General features: G+C 38.5%; 1 protein-coding gene across 18 annotated transcripts in view; it reads right to left on the bottom strand.

Moving 5' to 3' along the window:
• SCAPER (S-phase cyclin A associated protein in the ER) overlaps positions 1-18,745 on the bottom strand; it is a 491,770-nt gene that overhangs the window by 446,727 nt on the left and 26,298 nt on the right. For 6 of the 18 annotated variants that reach the window (XM_055088141.1, XM_055088140.1, XM_055088144.1 and 3 more), the window contains exons 1-2: positions 16,104-17,312; positions 10,193-10,259 (exon numbers count right to left, since the gene is read on the bottom strand). In XM_055088141.1, coding sequence (XP_054944116.1) covers positions 10,193-10,198 — 6 coding nt within the window. In that variant the 5' untranslated portion in view covers positions 10,199-10,259; positions 16,104-17,312. Of the gene's footprint in view, positions 1-10,192; positions 10,260-16,103; positions 17,314-18,745 lie in introns of those variants that run through there. The other 12 variants (XM_055088135.1, XM_055088137.1, XM_055088142.1 and 9 more) reach the window with 5 other exon arrangements.

The raw sequence follows: 18,745 nt of genomic DNA, 5'->3' as shown, positions 1-18,745 counted from the left end.
GCCGCTCCACGGCGTGTGGGATCTTCCCAGACCGGGGCACGAACCCGTGTCCCCTGCATCAGCAGGCGAACTCTCAACCACTGAGCCACCAGGGAAGCCCCTACTTTTCATCTCTTTTTCAGATAATTCTCTTATGCAATCACAGAAAATTATATAGGTAGATATACATATATACATATCAGATCATAAAATCCACTATTCTTTACTTTATAACTCAAGAGTCTTCATAAAGTAATGAGTTTCTCAGAACTAAAATGACCACAAGATAGCAACACTGTAGTACTGCTAGACCAGAAAATTTGAAATCTAGTATTGTCTTCTATAAACATTTCAGTTCTACCACAAATTTTGTAGTTAGTTCTTTTATACTTAGTACACATACACACAGTCAAAGAAAAAGCCACCAGCTCAAGACTGTCTTCATTCTTAATTCCAATACTTCATAAGGAAAAACATTATAACACTCATCTTACAACACATGACTGAAAACCATTTTTCAGTTTAAAGCACAAATGTCTTCTGCAGTATATGCTGAATGGACTCTTTTCAGTAAAAACTCATATATTGGGCTTCCCTGGTGGCGCAGTGGTTGCGCATCCGCCTGCCGATGCAGGGGAACCGGGTTCGCGCCTCGGTCTGGGAGGATCCCACATGCCGCGGAGCGGCTGGGCCCGTGGCCACAACAGAGGGAGGTCCGCATGCCACAAAAAAAAAAAAAAAAAAAAAAAAAAAAAAAAAAAACTCATATATTCTAATCAATTTTAATAATCCTATTCTTATAAAAATGTCAGTAGTAACTTAATGCAATTTTAAACATTTTAATTAAAGCAACAGGGTTTGAAATGCAATAAATGAGTCTGAGATACTTCATAACATTATAGATGTCTATTTCAAACAGTATTTTCACACAGGTTCTTTTCTTCCAAGAGACTTAAACAAAATATATGTATTTTCATCCAAAGTCACAGTGTGCCACCTAGTGCCATAGGGAGATTTTACAGAGGTTTGTTCAAAAACTAAATGTTTCACCCAATCCAAAAATGGGCAGAGGACCTAAACAGACATTTCTCCAAAGAAGATACACAGATTGCCTACAAACACATGAAAGAATGCTCAACATCATTAATCATTAGAGAAATGCAAATCAAAACTACAATGAGATATCTCACACCGGTCAGAATGGCCATCACCAAAAAATCTACAAACAATAAATGGTGGAGAGGGTGTGGAGAAAAGGGAACCCTCTTGCACTGTTGGTGGGAACGTAAACTGATACAGCCACTATGGAGAACAGTATGGAGGTTCCTTAAAAAACTACAAATAGAACTGAGAAAACCACATACTGTATGCTAACACATATAAATGGAATCTAAAAAGAAAATGTTTCTGAAGAACCTAGGGGCAGGACAGGAATAAAGATGCAGATGTAGAGAATGGACTTGTGGACACAGGGAGGGGGAAAGCTAACCTGGGACAAAGTGAGAGAGTGGCATGGACATATATACACTACCAAACGTAAAATAGATAGCTAGTGGATAGCAGCCACATAGCACAGAGAGATCAGCTCAGTGCTTTGTGACCACCTAGAGGGGTGCGATAGGGAGGGTGGGAGGGAGGGAGATGCAAGAGGGAAGAGATATGGTGACATATGCATATGTATAACTGATTCACTTTGTTATAAAACAGAAAATGACACACCATTGTAAAGCTATTATACTCTAATCAAGATGTTTAAAAAAAAACTAAATGTTTCAATAAAAAGCATACACATCAGCCTTAAATTTTTATGTTTGACTCTTCAGTATATAATCTAAGAAAGCAAGTGTTCAGAATGTTTACCAAGAAACGTATATACCTCTTAGCAAGGCTCATCAAGCAAAAGAAGAAAGAAGGTAAAAATAACCAATATCAAGAATAAAAAAGGAACATCACTACAGATTCTAGAATCTTCAGAAGTGAAAATCATAAAAGGATGTTATAAATAGTATAAATAAATTTGAAAATTTTGATGAAATGCACAAAATCCTTGAAAAACACAGCCAAACTTGGCATAAAAGGAAACGGGAAAATCTGAGTATTTATTAAAGAAATTTTTAAATTTTAAATAGTAAAGAAATATTTGAAGAAATTCCACAAAAGGCAATCCAGGCTCAGATAGGTTTCACTGGTGAATTCTCTTAATCACTGAAGGAAAAATTGCACTAAATTCTTCCAGAGAATAAAAAAGGATCAAATCTCAACTCATAGAGTCCCACGTGACCCATTTAGGATATCAGAACCTAAGAGGACAAGAGAAGTAAATTACCAGTTCAAATTCTTTCAAAAGCAAGAATGTGAAAATTACATATACATACATACACACACACACTTGCAAACTGAATCCAGGTAAAACATCACAATCAAGTTGATTTTATTTCAGGAAGCAAGGCTGATTTAACATTTTTAAATCAATGAATGTAATTCGCCATATTAACAAAATAAAGGAGAAAAGTTTGATGCTCACTTCAACAGATGAAAAAAGCATGTGATAAAACTGGACAACCATCTATGATAAAAGTTCTTCACAAACTATACCAAACAGCGTATTTAATGATAAAATCTTGAAAGAGACACGGATGCCTACCATCACCACTTCCATGAATCATTGTACTGAAGTTCCTAGCCCATGTAATAAGGTGAGAAAAAGAATGAGAGGGAATATATAAGGTGAACCTGGAACAGCTTGTTACACTAGGAAGTATAGAAGGACTCAAAGAATAATAGGAGCATATGAAAAGACACAAGAGCCAGTTTGAAGGAGCTTCTACCAGCTAAATCAGGGACAATCTGAGCATCAAAATAAATGGTAGTGATAGATTATAACAGTAAATAAATTAAAAATCCAGGAAGTCTGAAAGACAGACAGACAGGCACACAGATAATTGGGAAGAAAGCAAATATTTATTATCTACTTTAATTAGTATTTATTATCATCAGTGGATGTTAAAACTAATGGGTGACAGTTTGACGAGTTGCAGGGTATTTACATAGCATCAAAGTATCTCTTGACAAATTAATTTCAAAAGAGAAAGCAAACTTTAAATAGAAGAACCTGACAATACCCTATATTAACCAAGTGATCCGAGTCAACATGACCAATAACAGGACAAACTGACATCATATGCTTCATGATGTGATATACTGACAAGGATACATCATCATTCATGTGATATTCTGCCAAAAATACAAAATCTGACTCTAATAATAAGGAAACATGACCCGAATCGAGTGACATTCTTCAAAATAACTGCCCTGTACTCTTCGAAAATGGCAAAGTCAAAAGAGGCAAAGAAAGTCTGAGGAATTATTCCAGGTTAAAGGAGATCAAAGAGACATGATAACTAAATGGATCAAGAAAAAAAATAGCTGTAAGAGATATTATTGAGATAATGACAAACTTTGACTACATTGTGCCTTATATAATAGTATTATATGACTGTTAAATTTCTAGATTTTGATAATTGAATTGTGGTCATGTAAGAGAATGTCCTTGTTCTTAGGAAACATACACTGAATATTTAGGGATAAAGGAGTATGCTAGCTTCAAATTGAGGCAGGAGATAGATGGGCCCCAGGCTGAGCAGCTGGAATCTGTCCCCTGTGGAAAGATACTCCAAGAGAAAGATAATGGCAGGGGCAAGGAGGAGCTGAGTCTTGCTTGGATAAAAGATAAAGAGACCACATATTTCTCATTTTTGAGGACTAGGAGACCTCTCCAACTACACATGTGCAGAAAGGCTCCTCCGGGGTCAAAAGGGGAGGGGGCGCCACCCCATAACAGGTGGTGTCAACCTCCCCAGAGGCCTCTACACTGGAATCCATCTTGGCAAAAAGATGCACACACATTTCAGGGTGGGGCCTAGGACAGGTCCCCTGTGGGAAAGAAATGAGATAATTGGCCAAAGGTAAACAAAGACCGGGAAGAAGTGCCCTATGTAAGTGATTTGAATCACCTCTCTGGTGTACTCCTTCTCATTAGGGAGGACACCCACTCCTTTTCTCTTCAGGTGTGTATCTCTGCCTTGCTTTCTGTCTTAAATAAATAAACTGTTTCTCTGTGTACTCTCCCACTTGTGCTGTGTCTCTAATAATAAACTTTGTACCTGTTTTTACAGTTTTTGCCTCCTTGAGAAATTTATTTTTCAGTGATGGGCAAGAGCCAGGGCAACTTTGCTTCTAGCCTCTAGCCCCTGGTGGTCAAGTGGCTAGGATTCCTGGTTTTCACCCAGGCTACCCAGGTTCACTTTCTGAGCAGGGAACTAGGATCTCTCTTCAGGACCACTCACTGCTGTCTCCTTGAGATCAAAATATTTTCAAATGGTTCATGGAAGAGTAATATATTTATGCGTATAACATGCATATATTATATGTTTGTGCAAATATATGTGTGTGCAAATACATGTACATGTCTATAGGTATATATGTATATGTGTTTGTATGTTTACATGATCTTTTTTTTCTGGCCATGCCGCATAGCATGTGGGATCCTACTTCCACAACCAGGGATCAAACCTAGGGCCCCTGCAGTGGAAATGCAGAGTCCTAACCATTGGACCACCAGGGAACGCCCTATGTGTAATTTTATATACACATATTGTGTATATATACATTTATACACATCTGTATGTTTTATATACACACACATACATATAGAAAAAGAGAAAGCGAGAATATGAGAAAAGAGACAAAATTAGCAATTGGTAAAGTTAGTGAAAAATATATGAGAATTCCTTGTACTCCTCTTGCAACCTTTCTTAAATTTGAAATTATAGCAAAATAAAAGGTGCTAAAAATAATGATAATAAAGGATGATATTTTCATGAACCTCAGGTAAAGAAAAAAGTCTTAATCGGGACACAAAAAGCACTAATCATAAAGGAAAAAACTAATAAACTGAACTTCACTGAAATTAAGAACAGCTTCTACTAAAAAGACATCATTAAAAGAATGAAAAAGCAAGCCACAAAGAAGATGTATGCATAAAAGAAACAAAGGTCTTGTACCCAGGATAGACAGAGAACTCCTTAAATCAATTAGAAAAAGAAAGACAACCCAACAGGAAAATGAAACTTGAGTAGGCACTTGACAAAAGATACATAAATAACCAATCACCATACAAAAAGGTACTCAAAAGCAGGCACCGGAAATACTAAAAAAATTTTTTTAATAAATGACTATACCATATGGTGGTGAGGAATTGGGGCAACTGCTGACACTGCTGACAGGAAGCTAAACTGGTACAACCACTTTGGAAATCTGGCATTATCTACCAAAGCACAAACCAGCCTCTGTTTACCTCTCTAGCCTCATTTTCCATTACTCTTTTTTTTTTCTTTTTTTTTTTGATAAATTGAGTCTCAGAAATTTTATTTTATTTATTTATTTTTAAAATTTTATTTTTGGCCGCATTGGGTCTTTGTTGCTGTGCATGGGCTTTCTCTAGTTGTGGCAAGTGGGGGCTACTCTTTGTTGAGGTGCACAGGCTTCTCACTGACTTGTCGCAGAGCATGGACTCTAGGTGCATGGGCTTCAGTAGTTGCAGCACACGGTGCTCAGCAGTTGTGGCACGTGGGCCTTAGGGCACGTGGACTTCAGTAGTTGTGGAGCACCGGCTCAGCAGCTGTGGCTCACAGGCTCTAGAGCACAGGCTCAGTAGCTGTGGTGGATTCTTAACCACTGTGCCACCAGGGAAGTCCCTCCATTACTCTTCTTGTCTGTCATGCTCCAACCCCACTGACTTCTATTCAGTTCCCTATAGCCACCAAGCTCCCTCCTAATTCAAGGCATTTATATAGAATTCTCTCTGCTATTTAGAATGTTCTGCCACTCTACAACGTACATTTATTGGCTTCCTCTCCAGCATTCACTCCCACATCTTTCCTAATAGTTCAATTTTGTTGGGGTCTCACGTGGTTCTAGAGAAGTAGACTTCATCCCTAACTCCAGGCAACACATGACTTTGCCTAAGCCAATCAGCATATTCCACTCCTCTAGGCATAACAAGTGATTCTGGTGTAAGCATGTAACGTAAGGTGATCAATACACAGTGGACTTCAGATCTTCTCCTGAAACATTGGAGAAAAGACTCATTTTCCTACTGGCCATACATGAGGGAATACGAAGTTCTGAAAACTACTGCTAACCAACTGGGGACCTTAAAGGGAGCAAACCTTAAGATTATGGCAACAAAACAGAAGGCAGAACCAAGGGAAGAAAAGCAATCAAATCCTTGGTGAAACTGTTGAGCCAATAGATCAAGTCTTATCTCTACTTGCTACTGAAAGCATCCTAACTAAGACAGTGTTCCTCTTAGCCCAGCCAAGGCCTAATGATCTTTCAAGTCCCAACTTAATGGTACTTTCTCAGAATGAGAAAGTATCTTCAAACTCCCAGACTTGGCCAGGACCCCTTCTATATACTCGAATCAACTTGTACACCTTTGTAGCACATCTCACAATTAAATTTTAAATTATATAATTATGTGTTTACCATCTATGCTCCCCATTAGACTGTAAGCTTCTGGAGGACTGGATTTTGTTCATCACTCTATTACTACTGCTAGCACAGTGCCCAGCACATAAATACATCATGGATGATGAATAACTGGAATGATAAAGAAATCATCATAGATAGCTAGCGGGAAGCAGCCGCATAGCACAGGGAGATCAGCTCAGTGCTTTGTGACCACCTAGAGGGGTGGGATAGGGAGGGTGGGAGGGAGGGAGACACAAGAGGGAAGAAATATGGGGACATATGTGTATGTATAACTGATTCACTTTGTTATAAAGCAGAAACTAACACACCACTGTAAAGCAATTATACTCCAATAAAGATGTTTAAAAAAAAAAGAAATCATCAATAAATAATTGACAAAATAAACATATCATGAATAAATGAACAACATCATTGGGAAATAAGGTGTTCAACATAAATCCACAACTAAAGTTCTGCCCTGCTAAGCACAAATTCTTTTTGATTTTACCATTTTGGATGAAAATCTCTGAATCACAGTTCCCTGACTTCTGAAACAGAGGCTACTGAAGCAACTTCCTCTTTTCTTGAAACTTTCAGGTTATCACTACAAACACCAACTTTTGTATGATATTGTAATGTATAGCCTTCAGGAGCTATAGAAGGGCAGTGGATGACTGTCTTAAAATAAATGGGCCCAGGCCAAAGTGTTTTTAGACTTTTTGGGCTCTTTACTTCCTAATGATTTTGCAGAAAACAAAAATTTAATTCTTAATTATTTTGTCTTCTTCTCTATCAAGCTATCGCTATCAGCTGTCAATTCTTATCTGTTAGAATTCTGGGAAATGTACTATTATGTTTCTGAATAAGAAACTCAAGAATTCTACAAGTACAGTGAATATATTTTCATTGTGTGAATTATCTGTTATGGATGATCACAGGCATATTTCATTTACTTTCAGGGTTTTGGCCACATTCTTCAGAGTCACAATAACCACTGCTTTACTATACCTTGCCCATTAAGCAGTTTAAAAACAACACAGATCAAAAGGAAATACTATGCAGCTGTAAAAAGGAATGAAGAACTCTAATGATCTAGGATATATTGCTAAGTGGGGGAAAAAAGTATTAGAATATGATATCTTTGGATTTGAGAAAGAGAATGATAAATATATATACATTATACACATACTTATTTATATTTTTTTTCTTATTTTGAAAATATAAGCAATATAGGATAAACCAAAAACTAGTCAAAATGATTACCCACGAGACCCATTAGGATAGCTACTACCAAAAAAACAAAAAATAACAAGGTTGTGAACAAACTGGAACGCTTGCTCACTACTGGTCAGAATGTAAAATGGTATAGGTACTGTGGAAAACAGTATGGAGGTTCCTCAAAACATCTGATATGATCCAGGAATTCTACTTTGGCTATATAGCAAAAATAATTAAAACCAGGGTCTCAAAGAAATATTTATACATCCATGTTCACAGCAGCATTTTCAAAATAGTTAAAATGTGGAAGCAACCCTGTCCGTAGACAAATGAATGAATAAGCAGAATGTAGTATATATATACAATGGAATATTATTCAGTCTTGAAAAGTAAATTCTGACATATGCTACTACCTTAGGATAGTACACTAAGTGAAATAAACTAGTCACAAAAAGACAAATACTGTATGATTCCACTTATATGAGGTGCCTAGAGTAGTCATAATCAGAGAGAGAAAGTAAAATGGTGGCTGCCAGGGGCTGGGGGACGAAAGAAATAGGGAGTTATTGTTTAATAGGTATAGAGTTTCACTTTTGCAAGATGAAAAGAGTTCTGAAGATGGACAGTGGTGATGGTTGCACAACTATATGAATGTACTTAATACCACTGAACTGAACACTTAAAAATGGTCAAGGGGCTTCCCTGGTGGTGCAGTGGTTAAGAATCCGCCTGCCAATGCAGGGGACATGGGTTCGAGCCCTGGGCCAGGAAGATCCTACATGCCACAGAGCAACTAAGCCCATGCTCCACAACTACTGAGCCTGTGCTCTAAAGCCTGCAAGCCACAACTACTAAAGCCCACATACCACAACTACTGAAGCCCACGTGCCTAGAGCCTGTGCTCCGCCACAAGATAAGCCACCACAATGAGAAGCCTGCGCACCACAACGCAGAGTAGCCCCCGCTCGCCGCAACTAGAGGAAGCCCACAAGCAGCAACAAAGACCCAACGCAGCCAAAATAAATAAATAAATTTTTAAAAATGGGTGAGATGGTAATTTTTTTGTATTTTACCACAATTTAAAACATGGAAAAGAAAAGATTGCCCACGAAGGGAAGAAGACGAAGAAGAAAAGTCATACTTCTCTAAATGAATACTGTTTAATAGGAATTTTGAACCATGTAAACATTGCACATAATATTAAAACAAAGTAAAATCAAAAAGAAAAAGAAAAATCAAAAAGAGGTTGAAAACAGTGGAATAATTTTTTCAGCATACTGAGAGAAAAATTAGTCAATCTAGACTTCTATACTCAGCAAGACCATCTTTCAAAATTAGGGTAGGAAAAAAAAGATACCTTAGACAAACAAAAACAGAGCTTATTAGGACTTAAAAGGCCCTCACTATAAGAATTTCTCATAATATAAAAGGCAGAAAGAAAACAATCCCAAATGACAGATTTAAAAAATTTAAAACTCAGAGCTTTTTTTATGTCTTTAAGATATAAAAGAAACTGGAGTGTGGAATGGGGCAGGATGAGATAGGAAAGGAGAATATACGTAGAAACAGTCCTGCCTTTACACCCAAAAGAGGAGGCTCCTGCCCTGAGCCCTACACTTTAGGAGATTACACCTATCAAAATACCAAAACAACAAAAATATCAAAACCCAAAGATAATAAGTAACTAATTGAGGGTACAGGAATTAAGAGAGAGGTATTCACAAACTGAACTGAGACCTCCCCATCCTAAGAGAAGACAATGAAGAGAAGGATGGAGGCAAAGCACAGCCTCTGTGCTGGGAAACCAAGGTAAAAACATCTAATTTTACTTAAGAATGGCCACCCCCAATCTCCCAAGGAGGTGTCTAGGCAGCCTGGATTCCCCCAGAAACTGCTTTCCCTCCTCCTCCTGGGTTTGAGTGGGATAGTTTAAGAAGATACTTCGAACTGCCTTAAATCTTAAATTAGAAAAGTAGAATATGGGGAAGGAGAACCCATCTGCCCAGACTCTCTGGGGAGTTTCACCACATCAGTCCCCATCTAAGATTCGGAGACCACCCTGGCCCAACTTCCACCCTGCCAACCCCAGGGAGTATATTGCTCCTTTAAGAGCTGGCTGGGCCCTGGGTAGGAAAGTAAGTCAGGCTGCTGACATATACTGATTCATAACTTGTTAAGATTAAGACATATTGTTAAAAAAAAAAAGCTGACTTCCATTTCTATTCTTGCCCTAGGTCATATAAATGTTAGGAGTGAGAGTCTATGGCTCTCAGGTTGAACAGTACATTCACAGTCAGTTACTTTATTGCTGTGCTTTATAACAAATGTGTTCCACAGAGTGTCTTGAAGGTAACAAATATTACATCAAAAAAGAGAATGAATTAAAAATAGAAGGAAGGAAGGGAGGTAGAAGGAGGCTAAAAAAACTAAGGTTAATGCTTAAGGTAGCTTGATCACTTACCATCATTTTTTAATTCCCTTCTATGCCAAGAAGTTCATTTACCACACAAACCCATGGGGTGTGACTCCTATAATAAAAAATATATAGTACATACTCTTAGTCATAACATTGTCATAAAATCATATTTATTCATAAAAGATAAAAATCTCATCCCCGCAAGTTTCTCATTACATTAAACAACAAAAACATCACCCCTTTATATTCCATTTAGATATACTATAACATGTGTTAAATACTCTATGCTGAACAATACCTCAATGCTCTCCAAAAAAAATTAAATGGAAGAGAAAGAGTATTAATTACATAAATAGCCTATGACATTCCAATCCAGAGGCTTCAAGCTTTTTTTTTTACTAAACACACACACACTTTATATCATGACTCAGTTCATACACACATGATTAACTGAAACAAAGTTTCATGAAGTAATATTTATCCCTATTTATCCCTATTGTGAGAGATGTACTCTGATTATTTCCTATTCTATTCTATTTCATTTTTTAAATACCATTTTCACTGAATTGATTTATGACCCACTAATGAATCCCAACTCAGTATACAAAACACTGTGTAACCTCTCCTTAGGAACTTCCAAAAACTGAGATTTTAACAGAATATTTCAATCACAGAACACCTAATTCTCTACATACAACAGATCCTACTTTTCAGGGAACCTATTTAATGTTGGTCAACCCTTTATTCAAAGAAATCCAAAGCTAGGAAACTAGATAAAAAACAAGAGGACAGAGAAATTGTGAGAAAAAAATGGCTTAACCCCGTAACAAAAGCTACTGAACAAAGAAAAGCAAGCAACAGTTGGAACCCAACCTTCTGGGATGACAGCCTGGGTCATTTATTTTCGTCAAGTGAATCTGCTCCTTTTAAAATGCAGCACTTCACATGAAAACATGTGTTCACACAATAACTTACATACAAGTATTCACAGCAACATTATATTCCTAATAGCCAAAAAGTGGAAACAACCCAAATGTCCAAAAACTGTTGGATAAATAAAATGTACTATATCCATACAATGAAATCTTATTCGGCCATAAAATAAAGCACTTGTACATGCTACAACATAAAGGAATCTTGAAAACAAGATGCTAAGTGAAAGAAGCCAGTCATAAAAGACCACATATTACATAATTCCACTTATATGTAATGTCCAAAATGGGCAAATCAAGAGAGTCAGAAAAACAGATTACTGCTTGCCTAGGGCTAGAGAGTTGGAGGATGATGAGTTAACTGCTAATGAGTACAGGGTTTCTTTTTGGGATGATGAAAATGTTCTAAAATTCAATATGGTGACGGCTGTACAACCCCATGAATATACTAAGAACCACTTTTTAAATGGGTGAGTTGTAGGGTACATGGATTATATCCCAGTAAAAATGTTATATTTTTAAAAATATACTACCTCTGTTCAAAACTTCTCCAATGCCTCTACATCTCACTCAGAGTAAAAGTCAAAGTCCTCACAGTGGCCTACCACACCCTAAACCTTCTAACTCCCCATAAGTCTCTGACCATACCGCCTACTCCTCTCTTCTCTGGTGTTTATTCCACTTCAACCACACTGGCCTCCTTAAGTTCCCCAACATGCCAGACACACTACTGCCTCAGGGCTTTACACTTTAAAGTCTCCATCTGGAATACTCAAGATTAACTCCATCTTTGCCCACATGTCACTTTCTCAGTGAGGCCTTCTGACACGCTCTTTTAAAAAGTGCAACCTGTTTATCCTGACTCCCGCCACTGGCACTCCCTATCCCACTTCTTCTCTAGAGCACTCATTACTTTATATTATTGACTTACTTAGTGGACTGTCCCTCTTTCCCCACAAGAATGTAAACTCCATTATGTTCTTTTTTTTAAATTTTTTTCTATTAGACCTCCCTCCCACCCCACCCCCATCCCACACATCTAGGTCATCAACAGAGCACCAAGCTGAGCTCCCTGTGTTATACAACAGGTTCACACTAGCTATCTATTTTACATATGGTAGTGTACTTATGTCAAACCTAATCTCCAAATCTGTCCTACCCTCCCCTTCCCCTCCCTGTGTCCACATGTCCGTTCTCTACGTCTATATCTCTATTCCTGTGCTGCAAATAGTTTCATCTGTACCATTTTTCTAGATTCCACAAATATGCGTTAATATACAGTATTTGTTTTTCTCTTTCTGGGTTATTTCACTCTGTATGACAGACTCTAGGTCCATCCACATCTCCAAAAATGACCCAATTTTGTTCCCTTTTATGGCTGGCTGAGTAATATTCCACTTTATATATGTACCACATCTTCTTTATCCATTCATCTGTTGATGGACATTTAGGTTGTTTCCATGTCCTGGCTAATGTAAATAGTGCTACAATGAACATTGGGGTACATGTGTCCTACTGAATTATGGTTTTCTCAGGGTATATGCCCCACAGTGGTATTGCTGGGTCATATGGTAGTTCTATTTTTAGTTTTTTTAAGGAACCTCCATACTGTTCTCCATTGTGGCTGTATCAATTTACATTCCCACCAACAGTGCAAAAGGGTTCCCTTTTCTCCACACCCTCTCCAACATTTATTGTTTGTAGATATTTTGATAATGGCCATTCTGAACAGTGTGATGTGATACCTCACTGTAGTTTTGATTTGCATTTCTCTAATAATTAGTGATATTGATCATCTTTTGATGTGCCTCTTGGCCATCTGTATGTCACTTTGGAGAAATGTGTGTTTAGGTCTGCTGCCCATATTTGGATTGGGTTGTTTGTTTCTTTAATAATGAGCTGCATGAGCTGTCTATATATTTTGGAGATTAATCCTTTCTCCGCTGATTCATTTGTAAATATTTCCTCCCATTCTGAGGGTTGTCTTTTCATCTTGTTTATGGTTTCCCTTGCTGTGCAAAAGCTTTGAAGTTTCCTTAGGTCCCATTTGTTTATTTTTGTTTTTATTTCCATTACTCTAGGAGATGGATCAAAAAAGATCTTGCTGTGATTTATGTCAAAGAGTGTTCTTCCTATGTTTTCCTCTAAGAGTTTTATAGTGTCTGGTCTTACATTTAGGTCTTTAATCCATTTTGAGCTTATTTTTGTGTATGGTGTTAGGGAGTGTTCTAATTTCATTCTTTTACATGTAGCTGTCCAGTTTTCCCAGCACCAGTTATGGAAGAGGCTGTCTTTTCTCCATTGATGTTCTTGCCTCCTTTGTCATAAATTAGGTGACCATATGTGCGTGGGTTTATCTCTGGGCTTTCTACCCTGTACCACTGATCTATATTTCTGTTTTTGTGCCAGTACCATACTGTCTTGATTACTGTAGCTCTGTAGTATAACTTGAAGTCAGGGAGCCTGATTCCACCAGCTCCATTTTTCTTTCTCAAGATTGCTTTGGCTATTCAGGGTCTTTTGTGTTTCCATACAAATTGTAAAAATTTTTCTTCTAATGCTGTGAAGAATGCCATTGGTAGTTTGATAGGGATTGCATTGAATATGTAGATTGCTTTGGGTAGTATAGTCGTTTTCACAATATTGATTCTTCCAATCCAAGAAAGTGGTATATTTCTCCACCTTTTTATGTCAACTTTGATTTCTTACATCAGTGTTTTATAGTTTTCTGAGTACAAGTCTTTTGCCTCCTTAGGTAGGTTTATTCCTAGGTATTTTACTCTTTTTGTTGCGATGGTAAATGGAATTGTTTCCTTAATTTATCTTTCTGATTTTTTGTTATTAGTGTATAGGAATGCAAGAGATTTCTGTGCATTAATTTTGTATCCTGCAACCTTACCAAATTCATTGATCAGCTCTAGTAGTTTTCTGGTGGCAACTTTAGAATTTTCTATGTATAGTATCATGTCATCTGCAAACAGTGACAGCTTTACTTCTTCTTTTCCAATTTGTATTCCTTTTATTTATTTTTCTTCTCTGATTGCTGTGACTAGGACTTCCAAACTATGTTGAATAAGAGTGGCGAGTGGACATCCATGTCTTGTTCCTGATCTTAGTGGAAACGTTTTCAGTTTTTCACCATTGAGAATGATGTTTGCTCTGGTTTTGTCATGGCCTTTATTATGTTGAGGTAGGTTCTCTCTGTGCCCATTTTCTGAAGTGTTTTTATGATAAATGGGTGTTGAATTTTGTCAAAAGCTTTTTCTGCATCTATTGAGATGATCATATGGTTTTTATTCCTTAATTTGTTAATATGGTGTATCACATTGATTCATTTGCGTATACTAAAGAATCCTTGCAACCCTGGGATAAATCCCACTTGATCATGGTATATGATCCTTTTGACGTGCTATTGGATTCTTTTTGCTAGTATTTTGTTGAAGATTTATGCATCTATGTTCATCAGTGATATTGGTCTGTAATTTTATTTTTCTGTGATATCTTCGCCTGGTGTTGGTATCAGGGTGATGGTGGCTTCATAGAACGAATGTTGGGAGTGTTCCTCCCTCTGCTGTTTTTTGGAAAAGTTTGAGGCTTGGTGTTAGCTCTTCTTTAAATGTTTGATAGAATTTGCCTGTCAAGCCGTCTGGTCCTGGGCTTTTGTTTATTGGAAGATTTTCAACTACAGTTTCAATTCCATTACTTGTGATAGGTCTGTCTATATTTTCTAATTCTTCCTGGTTCAGTCTTGGAAAATTGTACCTTTCCAAGAATTTGTCCATTTCTTTGTAGTTGTCCATTTTATTGGCATATAGTTGTTTGTAGTAGTCTCTTCTAATCCTTTATATTTCTGCAGTGTCAGTTGTGATTTTTCCTTTTTCATTTCTAATTTTATTGATTTGAGTCCTCTCCCTTTTTTTCTTGATGAATCTTGCTAAAGTTTTATCAATTTTGTTTATCTTCTCAAAGAACCAACTTTTAGTTTTACTGATCTTTGCTACTGTTTTCTTTGTTTCTACTTCATTTATTTCTGCTCTGATCTTTATGATTTCTTTCCTCATACTGACTGGGTTTTCTTTGTTCTTCTTTCTCTAATTGCTTAAGGTGTAATATTAGGTTGTTTATTTGAGATTTTTCTTGTTTCTTGAGGTAGGACTGTATTGCTATATACTTCCCTCTTAGAACAGCTTTTGCTGCATCCCATAGGTTTTGGGTCATCGTGTTCTCATTATCATTTGTTTCTAGGTATTTTTTTATTTCTTCAGTGATCTCTTGGTTATCTAGTAGTGCACTGTTTAGCCTACATGTATTTGTGTATTTTACACTTTTCTTTCCTGTAATTGATTTCTAATCTCATATCGTAGTCAGAAGAGATGGCTGATATAATTTCAATTTTCTGAGGCTTGATTTGTGACCCAAGATGTGATCTATCCTGTAGAATGTTCTGTGTGCACTTGAGAAGAACAGGTATTGTGCCACTTTCAGGTAGAATGTCCTATAAATATCAATTAAATCTATGCGGCCTACTGTGTCATTTAAAGCTTGTGTTTCCTTATTTATTTTCTGTTTGGATTATCTGTCCATTGTTTAAGTGAGGTGTTAAAGTCCCCTACCATTATTGTTACTGTCGAATTCCCCTTCTATAGCTGTTAGCATTTCTTATGTATTGAGATGCTCCTCTGTTGGGTGCATATTTATAATTGTTATATCTTTTTCTTGGATTGATCCCTTGATTATTATGTAGTGTCCTTCCTTATCTCTTGTAACAGCCTTTATTTTAAGGTCTATTTTATCTGATACAAGTATTGCTACTCCAGCTTTCTTTTTATTTCCATTTGAATGAAATATCTTTTTCCATCCCTTCACCTCAGTCTGGATGTGTCCCTAGGTCTTTAATGGGTCTCCTGTACACAGCATATATATGGGTCTTGTTTTTGTATCCATTCAGCCAGTCTGTGTCTTTTGGTTGGAGCATTTAATCCATTTACATTCAAGGTTATTATCGATACATATGTTCCTATTACCATTTTCTTAATTGTTTTAGGTTTCTTTTTGTGGGTCTTTTTTATTCTCTTGTGTTTCCCACCTAGAGAAGTTCTTTTAGCATTTGTTGTAAAGCTGGTTTGGTGGTGCTGAATTCTCTTAGCTTTTGCTTGTCTATAAAGTTTTTGATTTCTCCATCAAATCTGAATGAGATCCTTGCTAGGTAATCTTGGTTGTAGGTTTTTCTCTTTCATCACTTTAAGTAGATCTGCCACTCCCTTCTGGCCTGCAGAGTTTCTCCTGAAAAATCAGCTGTTAACCTTATGGGGATTCTTTTGTATGTTATATTTTGACTTTCCCTTACTGCTTTTAATATTTTTCCTTTGAACTTAATTTTTGTTAGTTTGATTAATATGCATCTCGGTGGGTTTCTCCTAGGGTTTATCCTGTATGGGACTGTCTGTGCTTTCTGGACTTGGGTGATTATTTCCTTTCCCATTTTAGGTAACTTTTCCACAATAATCTCTTCAAATATTTTCTCAGACCATTTCTTTTTCTTTTCTTTTTCTGGGATCCCTATAATTTGAATGTTGGTATGTTTAGTGTTGTCCCAGAGGTCTCTGAGATTTTCTTCAATTCTCTTCATTCTTTTTTCTTTATTCTGCTCCTTGGCAATTATTTCCAGCATTCTGTCTTCCAGCTCACTTATTCATTCTTCTGCCCCAGTTATTCTATTAATGATTCCTTCTAGTGTATTTTTCATTTCAGTTATTGTGCTGTCCAGCTCTGTTTGTTCTTTATTTTTTCTACATCTTTGTTAAACATTTCTTGTATTTTCTCGATGCATGCCGCCATTCTATTCCCGAGATTCTGGATTATCTTTACTATCATTACTCTGAATTCTTTTTCAGGTAGGTTGCCAATTTCCTCTTCATTTATTTGGTCTTGTAGGCTTTTACCTTGCTCCTTCATCTGTAACATATTGTTTTGTCATCTCCTTTTTTTTTTTGATGCATGAGATTGACTTCCTGTCTTACTGGTTGTTTGGCCTGAGGCTTCCAGCACTGGAGTTTGTAGGCTGTTGTGTAGATCTGGGTCTTGGTGCCAAGATGAGGACCTCCGAAGACCTCACTCCAACGAATATTCCTTGGGGTCTGAGGTTCTCTGGTTCTCTGTTACTCCAGTGGTTTGGACTCAGGGCTCCCATTGCGGGAGCTCAGGCTCATCCCCCAGCTCATGAACCAAGATCCCGCAAGCTGCATGGGGCAGCAAAAAAGACAAAAAAAAAAAAAGGAGAACAATAACAAAGAGCAAAAAATAAAATAAGATTACGAAACTAACAGATATGTTAGAAAAAATTTAAAAATAAAAATATAGATGAGACAACAACCAGAAGGTACACCAGAACAGCAGCAAAAAAGAGGAGGGAAAAAAAAGCCAGAAAAGGCCTTGGCTGTTGGGGGCGGGGCTTAGGAAGAGGCAGGGTTTAGGCAGTGGATGGGGCCTATGCTTCAGACTCACAGGGCTGGAAAAGACACCAGGGGCAGAGGGGCTTAGGCTCAACACAGCAGGAGGGGCCCAGGACTGCCTCTGGCCTTGGAGTGCAGAGGACCAGGTCCGGGACCCCAGCCAGCTCCCTGGGCACGAGTGGGCAGGGGAAATGCGAGACACATTCCCCTCCGATACTCCAATCCTGGGGGGTCCTTCCCCACTGACCTCTCTTCTTCTCCCCACACCCCGTCCTATGCCGCTAGGACCCACACAGCCAGAGGGGGCCCCAGAAGGCAGGGGACCAGACACAGAAGCCCAACAGGCTTCCCAAGCTTAGTCGGCAGGGAATATGCCTGCAGCACTTCCCCTGATCCCCCAGTCCCAGAGGGTCCCCTCCCGGTCTGCCTCTCTTCCCCTTTCCCCCTCCTCCCTCCCTCGTATGCCCCTAGGACCCCCAGAGCCAGAGGGGGCCTCGAGGTAGAGCACCAGGCCCAGAACTCAGCAGGCTTCCCAGGGCCTACGTGGGTGGGGGAAACACCCACCATGCTTCCCCTGATCCTCTGTTCCTGGAGGGATCCTCCCCATCCACCTCTCCTGTTCTCCCCTCACCTCCCTCCTACAGCCCTAGGATCCAGGCAGCCCTGACGGTGCCTTAGAAAGCAGAAGACCTGGTCTGGGAGCCTAGCAGGCTTACTGGGGCCTGACTGGGCAGGGGAAATGCTAGGCATGCTACCCACTGATCCTCGAGCCCCCAAGGGTCCCTCCAGGCGAGGGAACCCCTCCCCTCTCCCAGCCACCCCTCAGGGGCCCTGGTCCTGTCCGGCCTCCACTTCTCCGCCCCCCCCCCCACATCCTAGCCAGTTTCTTGGGGGTTCCTCCCATTTCCTTGGGCATCGACGTCCCCAACCAGCATCCAACAGGTGCCCTAGATGTGGAAAGACGCGAAATCTGCGTCCTCCCATGCTGCCATCCTGACTCCGCCCCCTTTCTCATCTGGTTTTGTTATTGCTATAGCCTCTGAAAACAGAACAGTGCCTAGCATTGAATAGGCATTAATTAAACACTTATTTACTAATGAATGAAGCCTGTACTAAAGAATCTTCGCAACCAGAGGGCAGACAGCAGAAGCAAGAAGAACTACAATCTTGCAGCCTGTGGAACAAAAACCACATTCACAGAAAGACAGACAAGA

The sequence above is a fragment of the Physeter macrocephalus genome, chromosome 11, assembly GCF_002837175.3.
Source record: "Physeter macrocephalus isolate SW-GA chromosome 11, ASM283717v5, whole genome shotgun sequence".
Classification (NCBI taxonomy): Eukaryota; Metazoa; Chordata; class Mammalia; order Artiodactyla; family Physeteridae; genus Physeter; species Physeter macrocephalus.
Note: the sequence above shows the minus strand (reverse complement) of the source record. Positions and strands in the feature narration are given on the sequence as shown.